Source organism: Leptopilina heterotoma, unplaced genomic scaffold (assembly GCF_015476425.1).
Source record: "Leptopilina heterotoma isolate Lh14 unplaced genomic scaffold, ASM1547642v1 Lhet_181, whole genome shotgun sequence".
NCBI lineage: Eukaryota > Metazoa > Arthropoda > Insecta > Hymenoptera > Figitidae > Leptopilina > Leptopilina heterotoma.
The window spans coordinates 173,004-191,916 of record NW_025110898.1 but is presented as its reverse complement, the minus strand read 5'-3'; the positions used below and the strand labels follow the sequence as shown (position 1 = coordinate 191,916).

The window sequence follows — 18,913 nt, the reverse complement described above, 5'->3', positions numbered from 1 at the left end:
AGTAAATCCTTTGTCCATTTTATATTTTTATGCTATTCGCGGTTGCAGTCATCAATCTAGAAGAAGCAAACAGTTTGGAGAAACTGGAATATGATAAAGTAAATACCAAACATATTACCAACCATATATTAATGTGTTGTTGCCACTCTTGTTACTGCGCTGAAGATATTACACTTAAGTAAGAAAATGATGTTTTTATAACCTACAAAAAAACCACTTTTTTATTTATATTTTAGTTAAAATTTACTGTTTTTAAGGTAAAGTAAAAAATTCGTAATGGAAGCTTTGTTTTTAAAATAGAACTTCAATAGGACTACTTACTGAAGTGTAATTCTCCATTGAAATTACGTACACCTTTCCAGCAGATACTTTACACTCTCGAGATGTTCTTAATAGCATAAATAATAAAAGTTTTTTAGATTTTGTTGACATATTGGTCCAATTACTGTCATAACTAATAAATTAATGTCATTAGAAATAGTACAATCACCTAAACGCATATATGTTGTCCATCAAATCGGAAGGACAGCATTTATGAATTTGTATATAATTCTACTGAAACCATCTTTAACCCTCTGCTGATGTTAACCACCTTTATCGACAAAAATCGTCATTTTAAACCCCTAAAAGAAACTATTTGTGATACGATCTTTGGCGATAGAATGGAGATAAGTTAGCATCGTCAGACGCTTAAAGGCACTTTTCTTTTATGGTTCATTACTTCTTACCAATATTGACTGACTTTAGAACTTTCATCAATTAACAATTGACCAGGAATGGTGTTAAAATATAAATGAATAATTTGTGCCATGAAAAATGAGCCAAATCTCATAAGAATTTGTGTGTTGTTCAAATTTAATACAATCTGTAAAATTTGATGACAGATGTTAGTAGATTGCAAATCTTTGTACCTTTCTAAGTAGGCACCGTTGGAAGCCTTTCTGGGGTACCCTTGTAAATTGTCAGTACAAAAATGACTTTGAAGATAACTTGCTTAGATAAATTACCTGTACTCCTTGAAAACTGATCATTAGCATGTTAATACCAATGATGATAAAAAACATAGTTGAAAAGCTAAGCTCAATATTCTCTGTAAATCTGTATTTCAAAAAGAAATTATTTTCAAATTCCTGTTAGAAAATTAAGGAGTTAGCTATAGCTAAAATATTAATTTTAAGATAGTTCTCAATTGCAATCATTTCAGGTATATAAAATAAGAAAATGCTTGAAAATACTAACTTGAGTATATTATTGTATAGTTTTATACAACTGATCATCCTTCTGTTTACCTTGTCGTCTTCAATGATATCACGATTACAAATATAGTTCTTGTCCGCAACTTTTGATAGTCTGTAACTGAAAATATTTTACATTGCACTTAAGGTCAATTGATATTATATTTATAAGTTAATTATAGTAATTTGGGAATATTTAAAGTCAGCCACTACAATGGAAGACGAAAAAGCTTACCCTAAGAGTTGAAACATTCCACAAGCATGTTGAACAGTGGCAAGAAAGATAAAATCAATTGTAATTATATTCGTTAACGTTAAATATGCTGCAATTATTGAATGTATATATATCAGAATGTAGTTATTATCATTTTCCATAAAAACATAGTTAACATGAAAAACAAAAAGTCTTCCTCTTGATTCATTGAGAGGTAAAATTTTGTCAAGTATCTGTGGTAGAAGTGGTGTCATCAAATACACAGTTGAACTCACGTAAGAGTAAACTAAAATTCATATTTAAAACGTTTCATGTCCGTTTTATAACAGCTTTTAAGAACGTCCAATATTCGAAAAACGTTTTTGGAATATATAACGTTTTTAAGACTTTATGTGGAGGACATGAAACTTTCTAAAAACGTTTTAGGAACGTTTCTAGAACAAAGACGTGACCAGAGGGATATATTCACAGTTTTAAAAATAATTATATTAGTTACTCTACTCATAAAAGTTAATATTAAAGTTTTTCCATGTTGGGCAGATTTCTGTAGAATTGCTAGCTCCGATTTACAATATTTATATGTTTCCCAGTCCCTCTTCATGCTCTCAGTTAAAAATTTTATCTAAACAAAAATATATTTATAAATAACTCGTGATTTTCATGGTGATAATTTAATTGTATATAAGAGTGTGCAATTTTAGTCAAGAAAGTGATTGTTGTAGGACTTTACAAACGAAAAAAGAATTTACATTGTAATAACCGAACAAAAAGTGAGGGAAAGTCGAGAGCAATTTTTTTCAACTTAACAGCATTCAGTAATATTTATTTGACAGTATTTTATATTCTAAAACTTGTTATAAATATTTTCAATGAGATGGAAACTTGAAAATGTAATAAAATAAATACATACCTTTGAAATGTTTAAACTATAAGACATAGCATAAAAGTAACTAGCAAATACTGCAAATAATGGTGGAATGCATTCAACAAAAACAGCAGATTCATGTCTGACATCATACAAAGCTATTAACTGTAAAACATTAAGTTTTATTATAAGTATTAAATTAAGCCTTATCAAGAGATTAAATAATTTTGTAAACTATAATTAATTATAAGAATATTAATGTTCAAACGCCCCTAAATTTCTGAAATATTTGTAAATTTTTACATTCTCTAAAAGCGGAGAATAGAAATATTCCCTTAAATTTAAATATACTTACGCCTGGAATTAAAAGTAATGTACTTATTCCGTGGCAAAGTAGACGGAAAAATATTCTTTCTCTAGGTGATTGATAGGGCCATTGTCCAACAAATGATAAAAAATATTTATTCACTTTTAAATAGTCATCTATTCCCTTAGATTTATTCATGTTCTATCAAAAAATTTTAATTTAGTATATTTTTCTTGTCATCCAATATACAAGGATAGAAAATTGTCATATAGAACAATTATGTATATTTCCACTATATTACAATGAATAATAAAAAATTATTTTTTCCTAACTGCATATATTGAATAATGTAAATAAGTATAATTACTTGTTTTAAAGAAATTTTTGATTTTTGATGGCAAAGAATAGGCATCATTGCTTTTAGAATTGACGCTTTTTTTACTTTTGTACTTTTATCTCTGTATCCAGTTTTAAAACATTTTATGATAATAAAGTAATAATTGACATTTAATATATAATTGGTGTATAATTGAAATATTGTAACTACTTGTTTCTTAACATTGACATAATTTAAATGTATTGAATACTACAAAATAAGAAATGCTTTGTCTATACATAGTCATCGGGCATCTTCTACATATTTTGAAATGTAAGTAGAAATTGCTCTTTGGAAAATCAGATTATTGATTAGTTGATACATTTAATGGATTGCCAAGAACTATAGAATATTAAATTCAGTTACAATGAATTTTAAGTCAGTGGGTGACATATATGCATTAAACGTGTCATTTGAGCTTAATTTATTCATCCACCCTCTATGCGTCTATTATCTTACTAATACTTCCCATTACAGACAATATTTGTAGTAGAATCTGAAATTATTTTGTCTTCTAAAGATTTCAGTATCAATCGTTGTTTCTATCAATTCACATAAAGTGTTATATATGTTAAAGCAAAATTTTAAATCTGTCGACTGAAAAATTGTTTTAAATGTATTAAGTGAAAGTATTTTATGAAAACTTGAAAATAATATGATGTCACGAACATTATTAACTTTTAAAGAACAGTAACTATTGAATTAATAATTGTCGATAAAAATATATAAATGCCAGAAAGGATAGAAGAAATAGAATTTCAAATTGTTACGGAATGACTTTATCACTCTTGGTCAGTATACCCCGCATTAATAATTTATTCCTCAGCAATCTTCAAAATCGCAATCCAGATTTGGGATCATGACCAATTTGATAAATTCGAGATGGTTAAGGTACTCTTTTTGATGAGTTTACTAATGCTACCTCACTGTATTCCTCACCACTCTGTGAGACTCTTGTGTCAGACAAAATATACAATTATACGAGCTGACCACCCCCTATTCTGAAAGCTGGATCTGCCCCTATTAATGATCATGGTTCCTTATTGGATATTGTTTCGTCTAATTGTAATTTAGAATCAGTGTCTTTGTCTTTGTCTTTATTGCCTTGCGACAAATATCACCCGTCACTTTCGTATGAACTTGATTTATTTTTTGAGGATGGTCCTCTTAGAAGGACTAAAAGTAAAAGGCAGGAATGATTTTATATACAGACTTTTTTACTTATTTATTATTAATATTGTCACTTATTTCTCCTTTTACAGTTTTGCTACTGACAATTTTTGTATTTTATTCAAATTTAATTTGTTGTTGCCACTTTTGTTACTGCGCCGAAGATAATACACTTAAGTATGAAAATGACGTTTTTATAACCTAAAAAAATATTATCACTTTTTTATTTATATTTTACCTAAAATTTAGTGTTTTAAGGTAAAGTAAAAAATCCATAATGGAAGCTTTGTTTTTAAAATAGAACTTCAATAGTAATACTTACTGAACTGTAATTCTCCATGGAAATTACGTAAACCTTTCCAGCAGATACTTTACACTCTCGAGATGCTCTTAATAGCATAAATAATAAAAGTTTTTGAGATTTTGTTGTCATATTGGTCCAATTACTGTCATAACTAATCAATTAATGTCATTAGAAATCAGGACTGCATATATGAATTTGTATATAATTCTACTGAAACCATCTTTAACCCTCTGCTGATGTTAACCCCACCTATATCGACAAAAATCGTCATTTTGAAACGCTAGTGGAAACTATTTGTGATACGATTTTTAGCGATAGAATGGGGATAAGTTAGCATCGTCAGATGCTTAAAGGCACTTTTCTTTTATGGTTAATAACTTCTTACCAATATTGACTGACTTTAGAACTTTCATCAATTAACAATTGACCAGGAATGGTGTTAAAATATAAATGAATAATTTGTCCCATGAAAAATGAGCCAAATCTCATAAGAATTTGTGTGTTGTTCAAATTTAATACAATCTGTAAAATTTGTCGACAGATGTTAGTAGATTGAAAATATTTGTTTCTTTTTTTTAAGTAGGTAGTGTTGGAAGCCTTTCTAGGCTACCCTTGTAAATTGTCAGTACAAAAATGACAATGAAAATAATTTGCTTAGATAAATTACCTGTACTCCTTGAAAACTGATCATTAGCATATTAATACCAATGATGATAAAAAACATAGTTGAAAAGCTAAGCTCAATATTATCTGTAAATCTGTATTTCGAAAAGTTATAGTTTCTCAATTGCAATCATTTTAGGTATATTAAATTATCAACTGCTTGAAAATACTAACTTGAGTATTTTATTGTATAGTTTTATACAACTGACCATCCTTTTGTTCACCTTGTCGTCTTCAATCATATTACGGTTACAAATATAGTTTTTGTCCGCAACTTTTGATAGTCTGTAACTGAAAATATTTTACATTGCACTTAAGGTCAATTGATATTATATTTATAAGTTAATTAGTGATTTGGGAATATTTAAAGTCAGCCACTACAATGGAAGACGAAAAAGCTTACCCTAAGAGTTGAAACATTCCACAAGCATGTTGAACAGTGGCAAGAAAGATAAAATCAATTGCAATTATATTCGTTAACGTTAAATATGCTGAAGTTATTGCATGTATAAATATGAAATTGTAGTGATTATCATTTTCCATAAAAACATAGTTGACATGAAAAACATAAGCTCTTTCTCTTGATTCATTAAGAGGTAATATTACATCAAGTATCTGTGGTAGAAGAGGAGACATCACGTAAACAGTTGTACTCACATAAGAGTAAACTAAAATTCATATAAAAATTTTATTTGACATAAAAAAGAATATGCCAAATTTCTATTAGGAAACAAAGGACTATTTCTAAACTATTATGCTTTCTTTGAATAAACATTTAGGCCATTATTGATTTTTATTTTGAATTATAGACTTTCACAGTTTTGAAAATAATAATATTAGTTACTCTACTCATAAAAGTTAATATTAAAGTTTTTCCATGTTGGGCAGATTTCTCTATAATTTCTAGCTCCGATTTACAAGATTTATATGTTTCCCAGTCCCTCTTCATGCTCTCAGTTAAATATTTTATCTAAACAAAAATATTTATAAATAACTCGTGATTTTCATGGTAATAATTTAATTGCATGTAAGATTTGCACAATTTTAGCCAAAAAGTGATTATTGTTGGACTCTACAAACCAAGAAAGAATTTACATTCTAATAACCGAACCAAAAGTGGTGGAAAGTCAAGAGCAATTTTTTTTAACTTAACAGCATTCAGTAATATTTATCTGACTGTATTTATTATTCTAGAACTTGTTATAAATTTGTCCAATGGCCTATCAAACATGAAAATATAATAAAATAAATACATACCCTCGACATGTTTAAACTATAAGACACAGCATAACAGTAACTAGCAAATACTGCAAATAATGGTGGAATGCATTCAACAAAAACAGTAGATTCATGTCTGACATCATACAAAGCTATTAACTGTAAAACTATTAACTGTAAAGTTTTATTTAGTCATGCCGCGAGACGAGACGATAACACGTAAATTCTCGTTTCGTCTCGTCTCGTCTCGACTTTTTGCATGGACGAGAGAACTCTCGCGGCATCACTATAGTTTTATGAAATATTAAATTAAGCCTTAATAAGAGATAAAATAATTTTGTAAACTATAATTTATTAGAATATTTAGGTTCGAACGCCCCTAAATTTCTGAAATATAATTGTAAATTTTTACATTCTCTAAAAGTGGATAATAGAAATATTTCCTTAAATTTAAATTAACTTACGCCTGGAATTATAATTAATGTACATATTCCGTGGCAAAGTAAACGAAAAAATATTCTTTCTCTAGGTAATTGATAGGGCCATTGTCCAACAAATGATAAAATATATTTATTCACTCTCAAATAGTCATCTATTCCCTTAGATTTATTCATGTTCTATCAAAAAATTTTAATTTAGTATATTTTTCTTTTCATCCAATTGTTACGACACCGTAACCTATTTTCAATAATAATATGTAGAATAATAATTAATAATAATAATAATAATCATAATAATAATAATATTATTAATTATAATAAAATTCAGTATCAAAGATTGTTATTTACATATTATTATAAATAATAATAATAGATAAATATAACAAACAGTAATAAACAACAATAAATTGTAATATAAATATTAACAAATAATAACAAAATTGTAATAATAAACAAATAACAATAATAAATTGTAATAATAAATATTAGCAAATAATAACAAATTGTAATAATAAATAGATAAATATAACAATTTTAACTATAACTTTAACAAACAATAATAAACAACAATAAATTGTAATATAAATAATAATAAATTGTAATGATAAATATTAACAATAACAACAGAATTGTAATAATAATAAATTAGGAAATTATAACAACTTTAATTGTAACAAAATTAAACAATTATAATTAACAAATAACATATGAAATTATAAATATCAAATTGTAATAACAAATCATAATTAATTAATTGTAATAACAAAATTATAAAAAATAACGTATGAGTAATAAGGAATGGACACGTGCGATCTAATAGATGAGTCAACGCAAGTGTTCGAGTAACAAAGGTTTCCCAAAAATGCATGGCGTAGTGAACAATCTTCAGTCTTACTGAACAATCTTCAGTTAGTCTAAAATTTTCATTTTCACCCCCGCTGTATGCAGGTAAAGAGAGACACCACTATTAGACTCAGAAATTAGAAAGCTTGTGTCCATTCCATCTTTGCATTATTTTGATCTATTTAAAATATATTTGTTCAAATAAGGTTAGTTCTTGTTCATTTACCAAACCCCGTCCCTATTTTGATTATTATTAATTAAAATTAAATCGGGAAACATTAGGGAATATAATAATTAAGTAACTTTATTGCATATTGAATAATGTAAATAAGTATAATTACTTGTTTTAAAGAAATTGTTGATTTTTGATGCCAAAGAATAGCCATTATTGCTTTTAGAATAAATGCTTTTTTGTCATTTGTACTTTTATCTCTGTATCCAGTTTCAAAACATTTTATGATAATAAAGTAATAATTGATATATAATTGAAATATTGTAACTACTTGTTTCTTAACATTGACATAATTTAAATGTATTGAATACTACAAAATAAGAAAAGCTTTGTCTACATAGTCATCGGGCATCTGCTACATTTGAAATGTAAGTAGAAATTGCTCTTTGGAAAATCAGATTATTGATTAGTTGATACATTTAATGGATTGCCAAGAACTATAGAATATTAAATTCAGTTACAATGAATTTTAAGTCAGTGGGTGACATATATGCATTAAACGTGTCATTTGAGCTTAATTTATTCATCCACCCTCTATGCGTCTATTATCTTACTAATACTTCGAATAATATTTGCAATAGTGTCTAGAACTATTTTGTCTTCTAAAGATTTCAGTATCAATCGTTGTTTCTAATAGTTCACATAATTTGAAGGTTTTATTAGATTACATTTTAAACGTTCTGAAAGCGAGATTCAGTGTATTTTCAATATTGTACTGTATAAAGTTCTTTTTTTTTAGGTTCTAAACAATGTTACTACTCAACGGTGCCTTTGTAAAAATTTAAAAAAAATAAATTTTAACTATATTAATCTTCATGTTCATTCTGTCTATCACAGTGTGAGAGAGAAAGCAAGAGAAAGAGAGGGAGGTCTCTCCCTTTAGTTTAGTATAGGAAGGACAGAGAAACGAATAGGTAAGATAGTAACGCCTATTTCTTTGGTTTACAGAAGAACATAAATATTTTCTCCATTTTCCGTGTTAGGTAGAAAGAGAGGAACAGGATTTATAATTATTATATTGTTATGTTATCACCATAGTCAGGGAAACAAAATTTTTGTCAGTAAAGTCTGGGAAATGTTAATAAAAAAAATTTTTTTAGGGAAAGTAAGAAAATGGAGACTTTTTTCGACTTATAAACAAATCTTTCAAATTAATGGAAATTGGCATCTAATTTTTTATAATGCAATATTTTCAGTATTTATAATTACATATTTCCAAAAATCCAAGCACATACGAAAATAATATTTTAGAATTATTTTTAACATTTTGGAAAAAACATTCATATTCAAAATTTTTAATTAAAATTCATCATATAATTAAATTATACAAAAATTCTATTAAGAAATTCAATCCTATTTTCAAAAAATTTCATTAAAATTTTTTTCAAAACTATAATTCGTATAATTGTTTTATAATAATTATTTAAGATTCTTTTATCTTCAAAAAATGTAAATAAAAATTTATGAATATTTACTTTTTGGACTTATTGATATTTTTGAGAAATTATGGTACTGCGTTTATAATTAAAATTCTCTCAATATTTGATCATTTTCATAAATATTTCTTAATAATTCTATTATTTTTAAAAGATTTTACCAAATTTTAGTTGTGTTCGAAGATAATTGAATCTCAAATAATTATTATAAAACAATTATACTAATTAGCTTTTAAAAATAATTTAATTTTTCGAAAATAATTTTATTCTTTACAAGAATTTTTGTATAATTTAAAAAAACTTCTACGCATTTTTAAAGAGGTTTTCGTTCATATTTTGTGTTTATTAAAAATATAAAAAAATCCATGCGGAAATCCACATGTCAATCCATGCGGATTTCATGTGGATAGTTTCAAATCTCCATATGGATTTCTACCTGAAAAGTCCATGGGAAAATCCAAACGATTTTTTTCAGCTGGGCAGTTTTCCAGCAAACTGACAATTTAAGGAAATAATTATAAAATTAAAAAAATATTATTATATTTATGTCGTAAAACTGCTCAGTGTGTTAAAATTAATTTTTGATTTTCATGTTTTATGTTTTTTTAATATTCTTCAAAAAAATTTGTAATCTTTTTCTAATATTTCAGATGAAGAAAAAAACATATCTTAAAGTCTTTAGTCACATTTTTATATACACACAATGAAATAAGGTCTTGAGTAATTGAGTATCATAAGACAAAAGTAGAAATATCTCGCGCGCTTTACAGCGCGCGTAGATCTGCTAGTTTTATATACATATATTATATTTTGTGTATGGTAATTCGCTTGAATTTCGTACGAAATTCGTAAGGAAATTTGATCAAAATTGTTTTAAAGAAATTATTTGCTGACATTCCGTGCGGCATTCCATACGAATTTCGGAGCAGAATAATTTTATAAAAATTCTCTAAAAGAAATCCGTTCATAATTCATTCGAATTTCGTATGAAAATTCTGCCGAAAATTTTTGAGGAAGTTTTTAGTTGACATTTCGTGCGGCATTTCATACGAATTTCCGAGCAAGATTTTATAAAAAATTTTCAAAAAGAAATCGGGTGGTAATTCGCTCGAATTTCGTATGGAAATTTTGACGAAAATTTTTGAAGAAATTTTTAGTTGACATTTCGTCCGGCATTCCACACGAATTTCCGAGCAGAATTGAGCCGCCGGATCGTAGAAGGGCACGTAAAACATTCAGTTTTTCGAGTACGTATTATAATTTTAGTTTTTTTAATTTTAGTTTCTCGTTATAAGTAATGTTCGGCTGTGAACCGCCGAATGTATGGGCAGCCTATCTAGGTTAATGCCCAACATTGGTGGTCCCAGGGAAAAGAAGCGGCGCTTGGTGACGACCGTGGATCAAGCAAAGCAGTTTTATGCTGCCCCTGCATGGGCTGATTTGACAGTCTTAACCTCCTGTCGAGTCACGGTGAGTCTCAATAAAGTTCAACCCAAAAGTCTTTTCACTATAAATTTTTTTACAGATATTTGTTCACACGTGAAATTAGAATATTTTTCGCCTAAAATGAAAATCATCTTTCGAGGGTTTTTAAAATGAACTCATTTTTTTTCGTTTTTTTGTAGGTTAATTGCTGTTATTTCATTAAAAATTGAAATATAAAATTTATTTTTTTTATTTCTCTAATTTAAGGTCTCGTGAACAATTTCCCATAGATGAAGATTTAAAATTTTAAATCTTAAAATTTTAAGAAATAACCTAAAAATCGCAAAGAAACAAGATTTTTTGAGAATTTTTTTAAAACACTATTATAATAACAAAAATAAATCTTCATCTATGGGAAATTGTTCACGAGACTTTAAAGGAGAGAAATAAAAAAAATAAATTTAATATTTCAATTTTTCATGAAATAACAGCAATTAACATACAAAAAAACGAAAAAAATCGAGTTCATTTTAAAAACCCTCGACAGATGATTTTCATTTCAGGCGAAAAATATTCTAATTTCACATGTGAACAAATATCTGTAAAAAAATTTTTAGTGGCAAAACTTTTGGGTTGAACTTTATCGAGACTCACCGTGGAGTAGTATCAATTGTTGTTGAACATCTTCGATCGGTTGATAACTAAATTCCATTAATTAAATGATTTCATGATTTACATAATATGATGTACTATCAACCAAGACGTTACAAAAATTAACCAAAACTTACCTCATCCAGAATTTTATGAGCTTTCCAAATCTGTAAGATTCAAGTCTGTTTTTATTTTTGTCAAAGACATTATGATTTTATTGAACCGTTGATGTGCACTACTGTCGATTATTGTCCAGTTCACACCATTAGAGATGGCTAAGGGTGTTAGTTATGCTGATGTCTTGGAAAAGCTCAAAAGAGAGGCTGACCTTGATGCCAGCCAGACAAGAATGGTGGTCGGAAGCAATGCCCACAAAGAAAGTTGACCTTTTTTTAAAAATAGAAGGCTTACCAGGAAAGGAGAAGTTCGTTGAGAAGGTGACAAGGATTATGGGTGAGCTTGGTAAGGTGCAGATGGTGGATCGAAATATGTTTTATTATAATTTATTTATGTTTGTAATAAATTTTCCCTTGAATAACACAAAACTCGAGCAATACTTCGAACACAATTTCAGCAATATTTCGTTTGAAGATAAATTGAAACTTTTTAACTGGCGTGAACAGGAGCACGAAAATATTAGACTATCGCGTAGAGAACCACTTGTTAAAGATGAAAATTTTAGACTGAGACTTGTACGAAGCACTACTTCTTAATTTGAGACTTGTAATACTGAAGACTACATTTTCTTGGCTGACTTTTCTTGACCGACTTGCTTTTGATGGTCTGGCCCTTTTTATACCAAAATGCATCTTTAAAAGAGGCAGCGAACATTCTAAAAATGATAGCAGAGGTCAGCAAGATGCTGAAGTCCAGAAGAATGTCAATTTGAATATCAAGGATTGGACAATCATTATTGGAGGGCAGTCGAGTTGGAGGAGCAATCTGCTAATCTGTAAGTAGAAATTTTAGGTAAAGTTTGTTAAGTAATTACGTCGAGTTGACAAAGACAGGATAAATGATATAAATGAAAGAGAGGAAGGAATGTTAGGGAATTATCAAAGAGTGCTTCATCTCATTAATTAATCTTCTATTACAGAGTTTTAATTATGATAGTGTTTATTATTTGTTCTAGAAATATTTTGTTCATACAAAGAAGTTGCTGTTGACAGAATAGTAATAATAGATCGACATCTCAATCCTTACATTTTATTAATTATTTATATCTATATTTATTAATTATTCTTCAAAAGGATTTCAACTTTTAACGATGTGAAGATTAAGTTTTAGAATTACTTTAGAATTTCCATTTCGTCTATATTTAAGAAATTGTTTTTTCGTCACTGCGCTGACAATAATACACTTAAGTATGAAAATGATGTTTTCATAACCTGAAAAATATAACATTTTTGAAATACTTAAATTATAAACATATGATTATGTCAGAGCTTTCATTTCTCATTTGGATATTACTACTTACTGCACTGAAATTCTCCATTGAAATTATGTACATCTTTCCAGCAGTTACATTACACTGTCGAGATGCTCTTAATAGCATAAATAATAAAAGTTTTCGAGATATATTATCTGTAAATCTGTATTTCAAAAAGTTACAGTTCTCAATTGCAATCATTTTAGGTACATTAAATTATCAACTGCTTGAAAATACTAACTTAATTATATTATTGTACAGTTGTATACAGTTGACCAGCCTATTTCTCACCTTGTCATCTCCAATGATATCACGGCAACAAATATAGTTTTTCTCCACAATGTTTGACAGTCTATAACTGAAAATTATTTAGATTACATCCAAAAACTAATTATTTATAAAAAATCTTATTTGTATAGTGTTTCATTCGAGAATCTCTCCTTTCATAAAAGAAAAATGATATTCATTTGTTTTCCATGTATTGTTGACGAGACTCTACAATGAAAAAGAAAATTTTATAACTAACCCTAAGAGTCGAAACATTCCACAAGCATGTTGACAAGTGGCAATAAAGATACAATCTATTGGAGTTATATTTATTAACGTCACATATCCTGCTAGTATTAAATGTATGAAGACAAAAGTGTAGTTCGTTTCCTTATCCAGAAAAATGTAGTTAACGTGGAAAAGAAAAGATTTTTCTCTTGTTTCATTAAGAGGTAAAATTTTGTCAAGTAGCAGTGGTAGAAGCAGTGACATCAGGTAAAAACCTGAACTTATACAACAGTATGCTAAAATCAATATTAATAACATTCTAGTATACTTGACAATTAATAATTAATTCATAATGGCCAAACTCTTTAAAACATGTGTAAATTATTATCTACAAATAATTTATAGTTTTGAAAGTAATAATATTAGATACACTACTTATAAAAGTTATAATTATAGTTTTTCCTTGTTGGGCAGATTTCTTTATAATTTCTAGCTCCGATTTACAAGATGCATGTTTTTCTTTTTCATCGACTCGATGAGATCTTTTCATCTTGCGGAATTAAACGCGTTGCGTATGTCAATTGCTACCAACGCGCAGAAGCTCTTCTTTTTTCCAGGTCCCAATTTGTTTTTTCCTGCTTTGGCTATGTCCACAACTGCCTGGATGGCAACAACTGTGGATTTGCCTTTACGGAAACCAAAATGGTGATCCGATAGACTATTCTCTCCGGTCAAGTGGCTTTGCATTCTTTGCAGAACCATATCCTCTAGAAGTTTACCCATCGTATCTAGCAGGCATATAGGACTGTATGATGAGACTTTATCTAGAGATTTTCACCTTTCCTCAGGAGAACTAACCTCTGTCGCTTCCAGTCGCGGAAGAACTCTCCTCTCTCAAGGCAAAGATTGAAGCATCGAAGCAGAATCTGGGGTGAAGTGTCGATCACCAACTTTAGGATCTCGTTACTTATCCCATCGATTCCAGGCGCCTTGCCTGTTTTCAATCTTTTGCCTGCTTTTTGTAGTTCACTAAGTGTGAAGAGTTCTTCCTCTTCCACTTTGCAAAAACTCCAGCCCCTTCTAAGGTATGGCTCTGCAGGAGGAAACAAAGAACTTATTATCTTTCTGACCCAATCGGGATTGTCCAGGCCGGGGGTCTTTTGCCTCGTCACTAATTTCTTAGTAACGATTTTAAAAGCCAGAAACCATGGGTCCTTATTGACTTCCTCGATTAGGTCCTTCCAGCTACGGCGTCGCGACCTGCGGATCTCTTTCTTGAGGTCCTTTTTCGCCTCCTTGAGAGCCTTTTTCAGCAAGCGATCTCCCTTAGATCGGGTATAAGTCCTTCTTGCTTTGAGGCATTCCTTTCTCAAGGAGGCTAGCTCCTCTGAACACCAGTGCAAGGATTTTCTTACAGGAATGGCGCCTTTGCGTGGCATAGACGCATTGCAAGCGGTGACTATCATATTCCTCACCGCTCGAACCTCCCCATCCAGACTGCTCGGCCTCTTCACCCAGCCCAAGTCCTCAATTAAAAAAGGGCTTCTCTTTGGGATCGGCTGAACTTTTCCTTGTCGAGTCTCTTCATATTCCACGAGGAGGTTTTGCGACTAGGAACATCCTGTCTTTTTCCTCCTCGTGTGTCTCCCATCGAGACTGAGAACTCAATGTACTATTAGTCACTTGCGGTATATTCCTCAAAGACCCGCCAGTCGCTTATGCCGCTAAATAGTTTAGACGATGCGATCGTTAGATCTATAATTGATCCAATCGCACCTCGTTTAAAAGTTCATGTATTGCCTCGGTTTACAGCCAATAAGTCGTTTCTGGAGATCATTTCTCCAATACAAATTCCTCTCTTGTCGAGTCTCGTCTCACCCCACTCTGGCGACTTTGCGTTAAAATCGCCAGTGATGATGACATCCAGCCTGGATTCTGTGAGGCTCGCTTCTAGGTCTTTGATATTGGCTTCGAAGTTTGTCAGTGGGTCGTTGGGTGAGAAGTAGCAGCTATACATACGTATATTAGCTACCTCTATCCACACGAACCCACTGCTCGTCTTCAGAAACTTGTCAACCCGCAATTCTGGGTTGCACAGCTTTATGGCGGCTCTCTTCGCCTTATCCTGATACCAAGGGGCGAGGTCGCTTCCTTGATACTGCTCAGTGCAGAACAGGATATCGACCTCATTTTCCCTTGCTGTTTGCATTAGGAGCAACTGTGCATCCTTACTTGTATGCAGGTTAACCTGCAAAAATTTTAAGGATTCGCCCTTTTAATCTTTTGCAGTTCTTCTCTGTAAACCGGGCAGGCTCTCTTTCCGGAATCATGATCCGTTTCTGGTTTTCCCATGTCCGAGCAAGTAAGGCACTTCGGCTTAACGTTACAGCTCTTCGCGAGGTGTCCCTCTCCGCCGCATCTCCGACAGTTTTTACTTCTGTCGGGGCCTTTGCAGGATAGGGTTCTGTGTCCGTAACCTAGGCACTTTTGTCACCTAGCTACTTCAACATGCTCGCGAATTTGAGCATTTTTTCCAGCCGATTTTGATTCGGCCAAGTTTAAGCAGAATGTCACTTTCTGCTTCTGCCAAGCGGATTAGAGCAACCTTAGTTCCTCTGTAACGCGGCAATAATTTGCACTCCATAGTCAGGTCGGATTTACCCAACTTTTCTTTCAATGCTGAAGTCACCTCACTCTCTGTAGTGGCTTCATCCAGGTCTTTGATTTCTAGAGACCTCTTATTTACTAGAGGTATGACCTCGGCCTCGCCATGCAGGGCCACGGACAGACTCTCTGCAAATTTTAAGGTCTCTCCACCCTTTTTCACTATTAGGAGAACCACCTGTTTAAAGGTTCTCCTGATTTTTTGAATCACGGTACCAGTGTCTTCTGGTTTAACCTTCGATTTTATCAGGGGCAAGATACCCTCATAAGATTTTGGGTCTCTTGCCGTGATCTTTACCGCTTCCGTCGTTCTAAGCTTCGAAGGGTGTTTTGGGAGCTCTTTTTTCCCGTCTGGGGGCTTTTTCTTGGAGCCCGTTCCCTTCTCTTTCCAACAACCTTAAAGCCGTCCTCATTGTCCGTTCCGTCTTTCAAGACGGTCTCAGCATACGTCTGGCTAGGACTACTTGAGGACGCCTCTTTTGCTCCAACTAGCGACTCAGAATTAAGCGTTGGAGCATCTTTCTGCACCGACTATCGGGGCTTGCACCCGATCAGAATCGGTGGTGGGATTACCCTCTTTCGAGGTACCCACTTGGAGTATTTCATTTAAAATTTTGTCCATGTCATTCTTTTTTTTTTATTTCTTTGTCCCGTGTCGAGAGACAATCGGGCCTTAACAGGGTACTACCATTTGGCCAGGATGGACCCTGAAACCGCCTCTGTTAGTTACATAGACGTTATAGCATTGCCGGAGCATTGATGCGACGTCTATGATATCCAAGGGCACGTGAACATGTATGTTCGGACATGGAGGTCGATGTGTCTCTCCAAGATAGCAGGAAGTTTCCGCAAAGGGAAATTTACTATATTTGTCTTGTTATCTAACAAAGATAGAAAATGGTCATATAGAACAATTTAATTATTTACATTTCGACTAAAAAATTATGCATAATAAATAATATAAGTAAGTATAATTACTTTATTACATTATTAATAGAGCTGTGCAAAATAATTCGAACCGAACTGTTCGAATTTTTTCGCCTACTTCGAATGTCGAAAATTCGACATTCGAGTTAGCTTAGTTCGAATGTCGAATATTCGACATTCGAACTAGCCCAGTTCGGATGTCGAATATTCGACATTCGACATTTCGGCGCCCCAAAACCGAACTTAACTCGGTTCGGTTCGAATTTTGCACAGCTCTAATTATTAACTTTTATGGTAACAGTAAGTATTTTATTACTAATTGCGAATGTATTGAATACTAAAAAATGACAAAGCTATCTCTACACAATCATCGCTCAACGGCTGGTTGTAAAATGAAAAAGAAATTGCTCTTTTGAAAATCAGAATATTGATTATTTGAGACATGTAATGGGTTGCGAAGAACATTTGAATAATAAATTAAGTTACAATGAATTTTAACTCAATGGGTAAAATATTTGCATTAAATATGTCATTTGAACTTTATTTATTCATCAACCCTCTATGTATATTATCTTACTAACTCTTCCACAAAGCGAAAAATATTTGCTGTAGAGTCTGAAACTATTTTCTCTTATAAGGTGTCCATTGTCAATCGTATCTTTTATTAACTAACATCGAATGTTAAAAGTTAAAACAAAATTTTACGTTTAAAACTCTGAAATAATATGATAATAATTTTATGTCCCAAACATTCTAAAATGTTAAGGAATAGTAAGTATTAAACTAATAATTGTTAATAATAATGGCAATAAATTTATTATTGGACAAAATTGACGAAGGGGTTCAAGAAATTGACGAAAAAGATCCAATTATTATATTCTCTAGTGTTTCCCGATTTCATTTTAATTAGTGATTAGCAAAATTGGGACGAGGTTTGGTAAATGATCAAGAAATAATTCTATATAAAATAAGTGTGTATTTAAAATGATCGAAATATAGAAAAGATAAAAATAATACACGAACTTTCTAATAACTGAGTCTAGTGGTCTCTACCGTGGAAGAGCGTGTGGCCCTTCTTAGGTTGCGTCGTCCAAATACAATAGGTTTTTCACAGGCAAATTAGCTTCTAAGTGGTTGCAGGTTGATAATTATGACTTATGATCCCCGTAAGTTTTTCGTGTGTTAATTATAAATTCACAAACTCGAACAAGACTTCCGAACATAGGATTTAGAAAAACTTGGTATAAAGAATATTTGTACTTTTCACTGGTTTGTAGACAACACAAAAATATCAGACTGACGTTTAAAAGGACCACTCTTGTGGAAAAATCGTCAAAACATATTTACGAATTTAGCGCGTATCTGTTCCAGTCCAATGTTCGAAAACATTGAAATCACCTAGTAAATGATATTGCAAGAGAGTTATTATGCATTAACGATTGGACCAATAAACAAATTTGAGGGGAAACTCTGTGAAGAGATACCAGGATGCATTCCCTTTGCACGCAGCTGCAAAAAAGTAGATGAGTGGTTCAACCAACAATTGGTGTGGTCAGAGGAATCAAGACAAGATCGAAGACTTAGACGCGACCGCCTTAACGCTGTAGTGTTAAGAAATGTCGTCTTGGAAGATCAGAAGCCGAAGAGGAGCAGTTCTGAGTTGACTAAAAATTCAAAGAAGAAGAAGAGTGAAGAACCTGGAAAAAAATCGAAGGACCAAACACAAAAAGAAGGAAGGCCACAGAAGAGGTCATCAGTGATTGTTAATGTGGATGAAGGTTCGACGTTTGCAGCAGTTCTGAGAAAGATCCATGAGGAAGTGAACCAAGAAAAAAGCCATACGATTTGTGTGGAAGCTGTTCCCACCAAGAAGGGAGACCTCTTTATCAAACTTAGAGGTTCTTCTGATGAGACCTGCACCAACGTGGTCACTAGGGTGATTGGTGACCTGGGTAAGGTGCAGATTATGGACCGGCCAACTACTTTGAAGATCCGTGATCTGGATTGTCTTACAATTCA

General features: G+C 31.4%; 2 protein-coding genes across 2 annotated transcripts; both read right to left on the bottom strand.

The window, feature by feature from the left end:
• Nucleotides 1-102: 102 nt before the first annotated feature.
• LOC122500086 lies at nt 103-1,818 on the bottom strand. Its single transcript, XM_043608811.1, has 2 exons — nt 729-1,818; nt 103-454 (listed from the first exon to the last, which is right to left on the bottom strand). Exons 1-2 carry the CDS (start codon nt 830-832, stop codon nt 292-294), a joined length of 267 nt encoding a protein of 88 aa, XP_043464746.1. The 5' UTR covers nt 833-1,818; the 3' UTR covers nt 103-291.
• Nucleotides 1,819-3,178: 1,360 nt separating this feature from the next.
• On the bottom strand, nt 3,179-8,160 carry LOC122500051 (odorant receptor 9a-like). Its single transcript, XM_043608762.1, has 10 exons — nt 7,977-8,160; nt 6,817-6,969; nt 6,392-6,511; nt 5,984-6,104; nt 5,538-5,802; nt 5,309-5,425; nt 5,139-5,229; nt 4,857-4,993; nt 4,490-4,622; nt 3,179-4,368 (listed from the first exon to the last, which is right to left on the bottom strand). Exons 1-10 carry the CDS (start codon nt 8,019-8,021, stop codon nt 4,318-4,320), a joined length of 1,233 nt encoding a protein of 410 aa, XP_043464697.1. The 5' UTR covers nt 8,022-8,160; the 3' UTR covers nt 3,179-4,317.
• Between the last annotated feature and the right edge of the window lie 10,753 nt (nt 8,161-18,913).

What these genes read in the sequence shown, in the direction of transcription:
- LOC122500086 (XM_043608811.1), bottom strand. Translation starts at nt 832, where the DNA reads ATGAGATTTGGCTCATTTTTCATGGCACAAATTATTCATTTATATTTT. An exon ending in TCTAAAGTCAGTCAATATTG is followed by an intron (nt 455 to 728) that starts GTAAGAAGTAAT and finishes TTAATTTATTAG; the next exon opens with TTATGACAGTAATTGGACCA.
- LOC122500051 (XM_043608762.1), bottom strand. Translation starts at nt 8,021, where the DNA reads ATGGCTATTCTTTGGCATCAAAAATCAACAATTTCTTTAAAACAA. An exon ending in ATAGTTTAAACATGTCGAGG is followed by an intron (nt 6,105 to 6,391) that starts GTATGTATTTAT and finishes ATTTTTGTTTAG; the next exon opens with ATAAAATATTTAACTGAGAG. An exon ending in TTTAATATTAACTTTTATGA is followed by an intron (nt 5,803 to 5,983) that starts GTAGAGTAACTA and finishes TATGAATTTTAG; the next exon opens with TTTACTCTTATGTGAGTACA.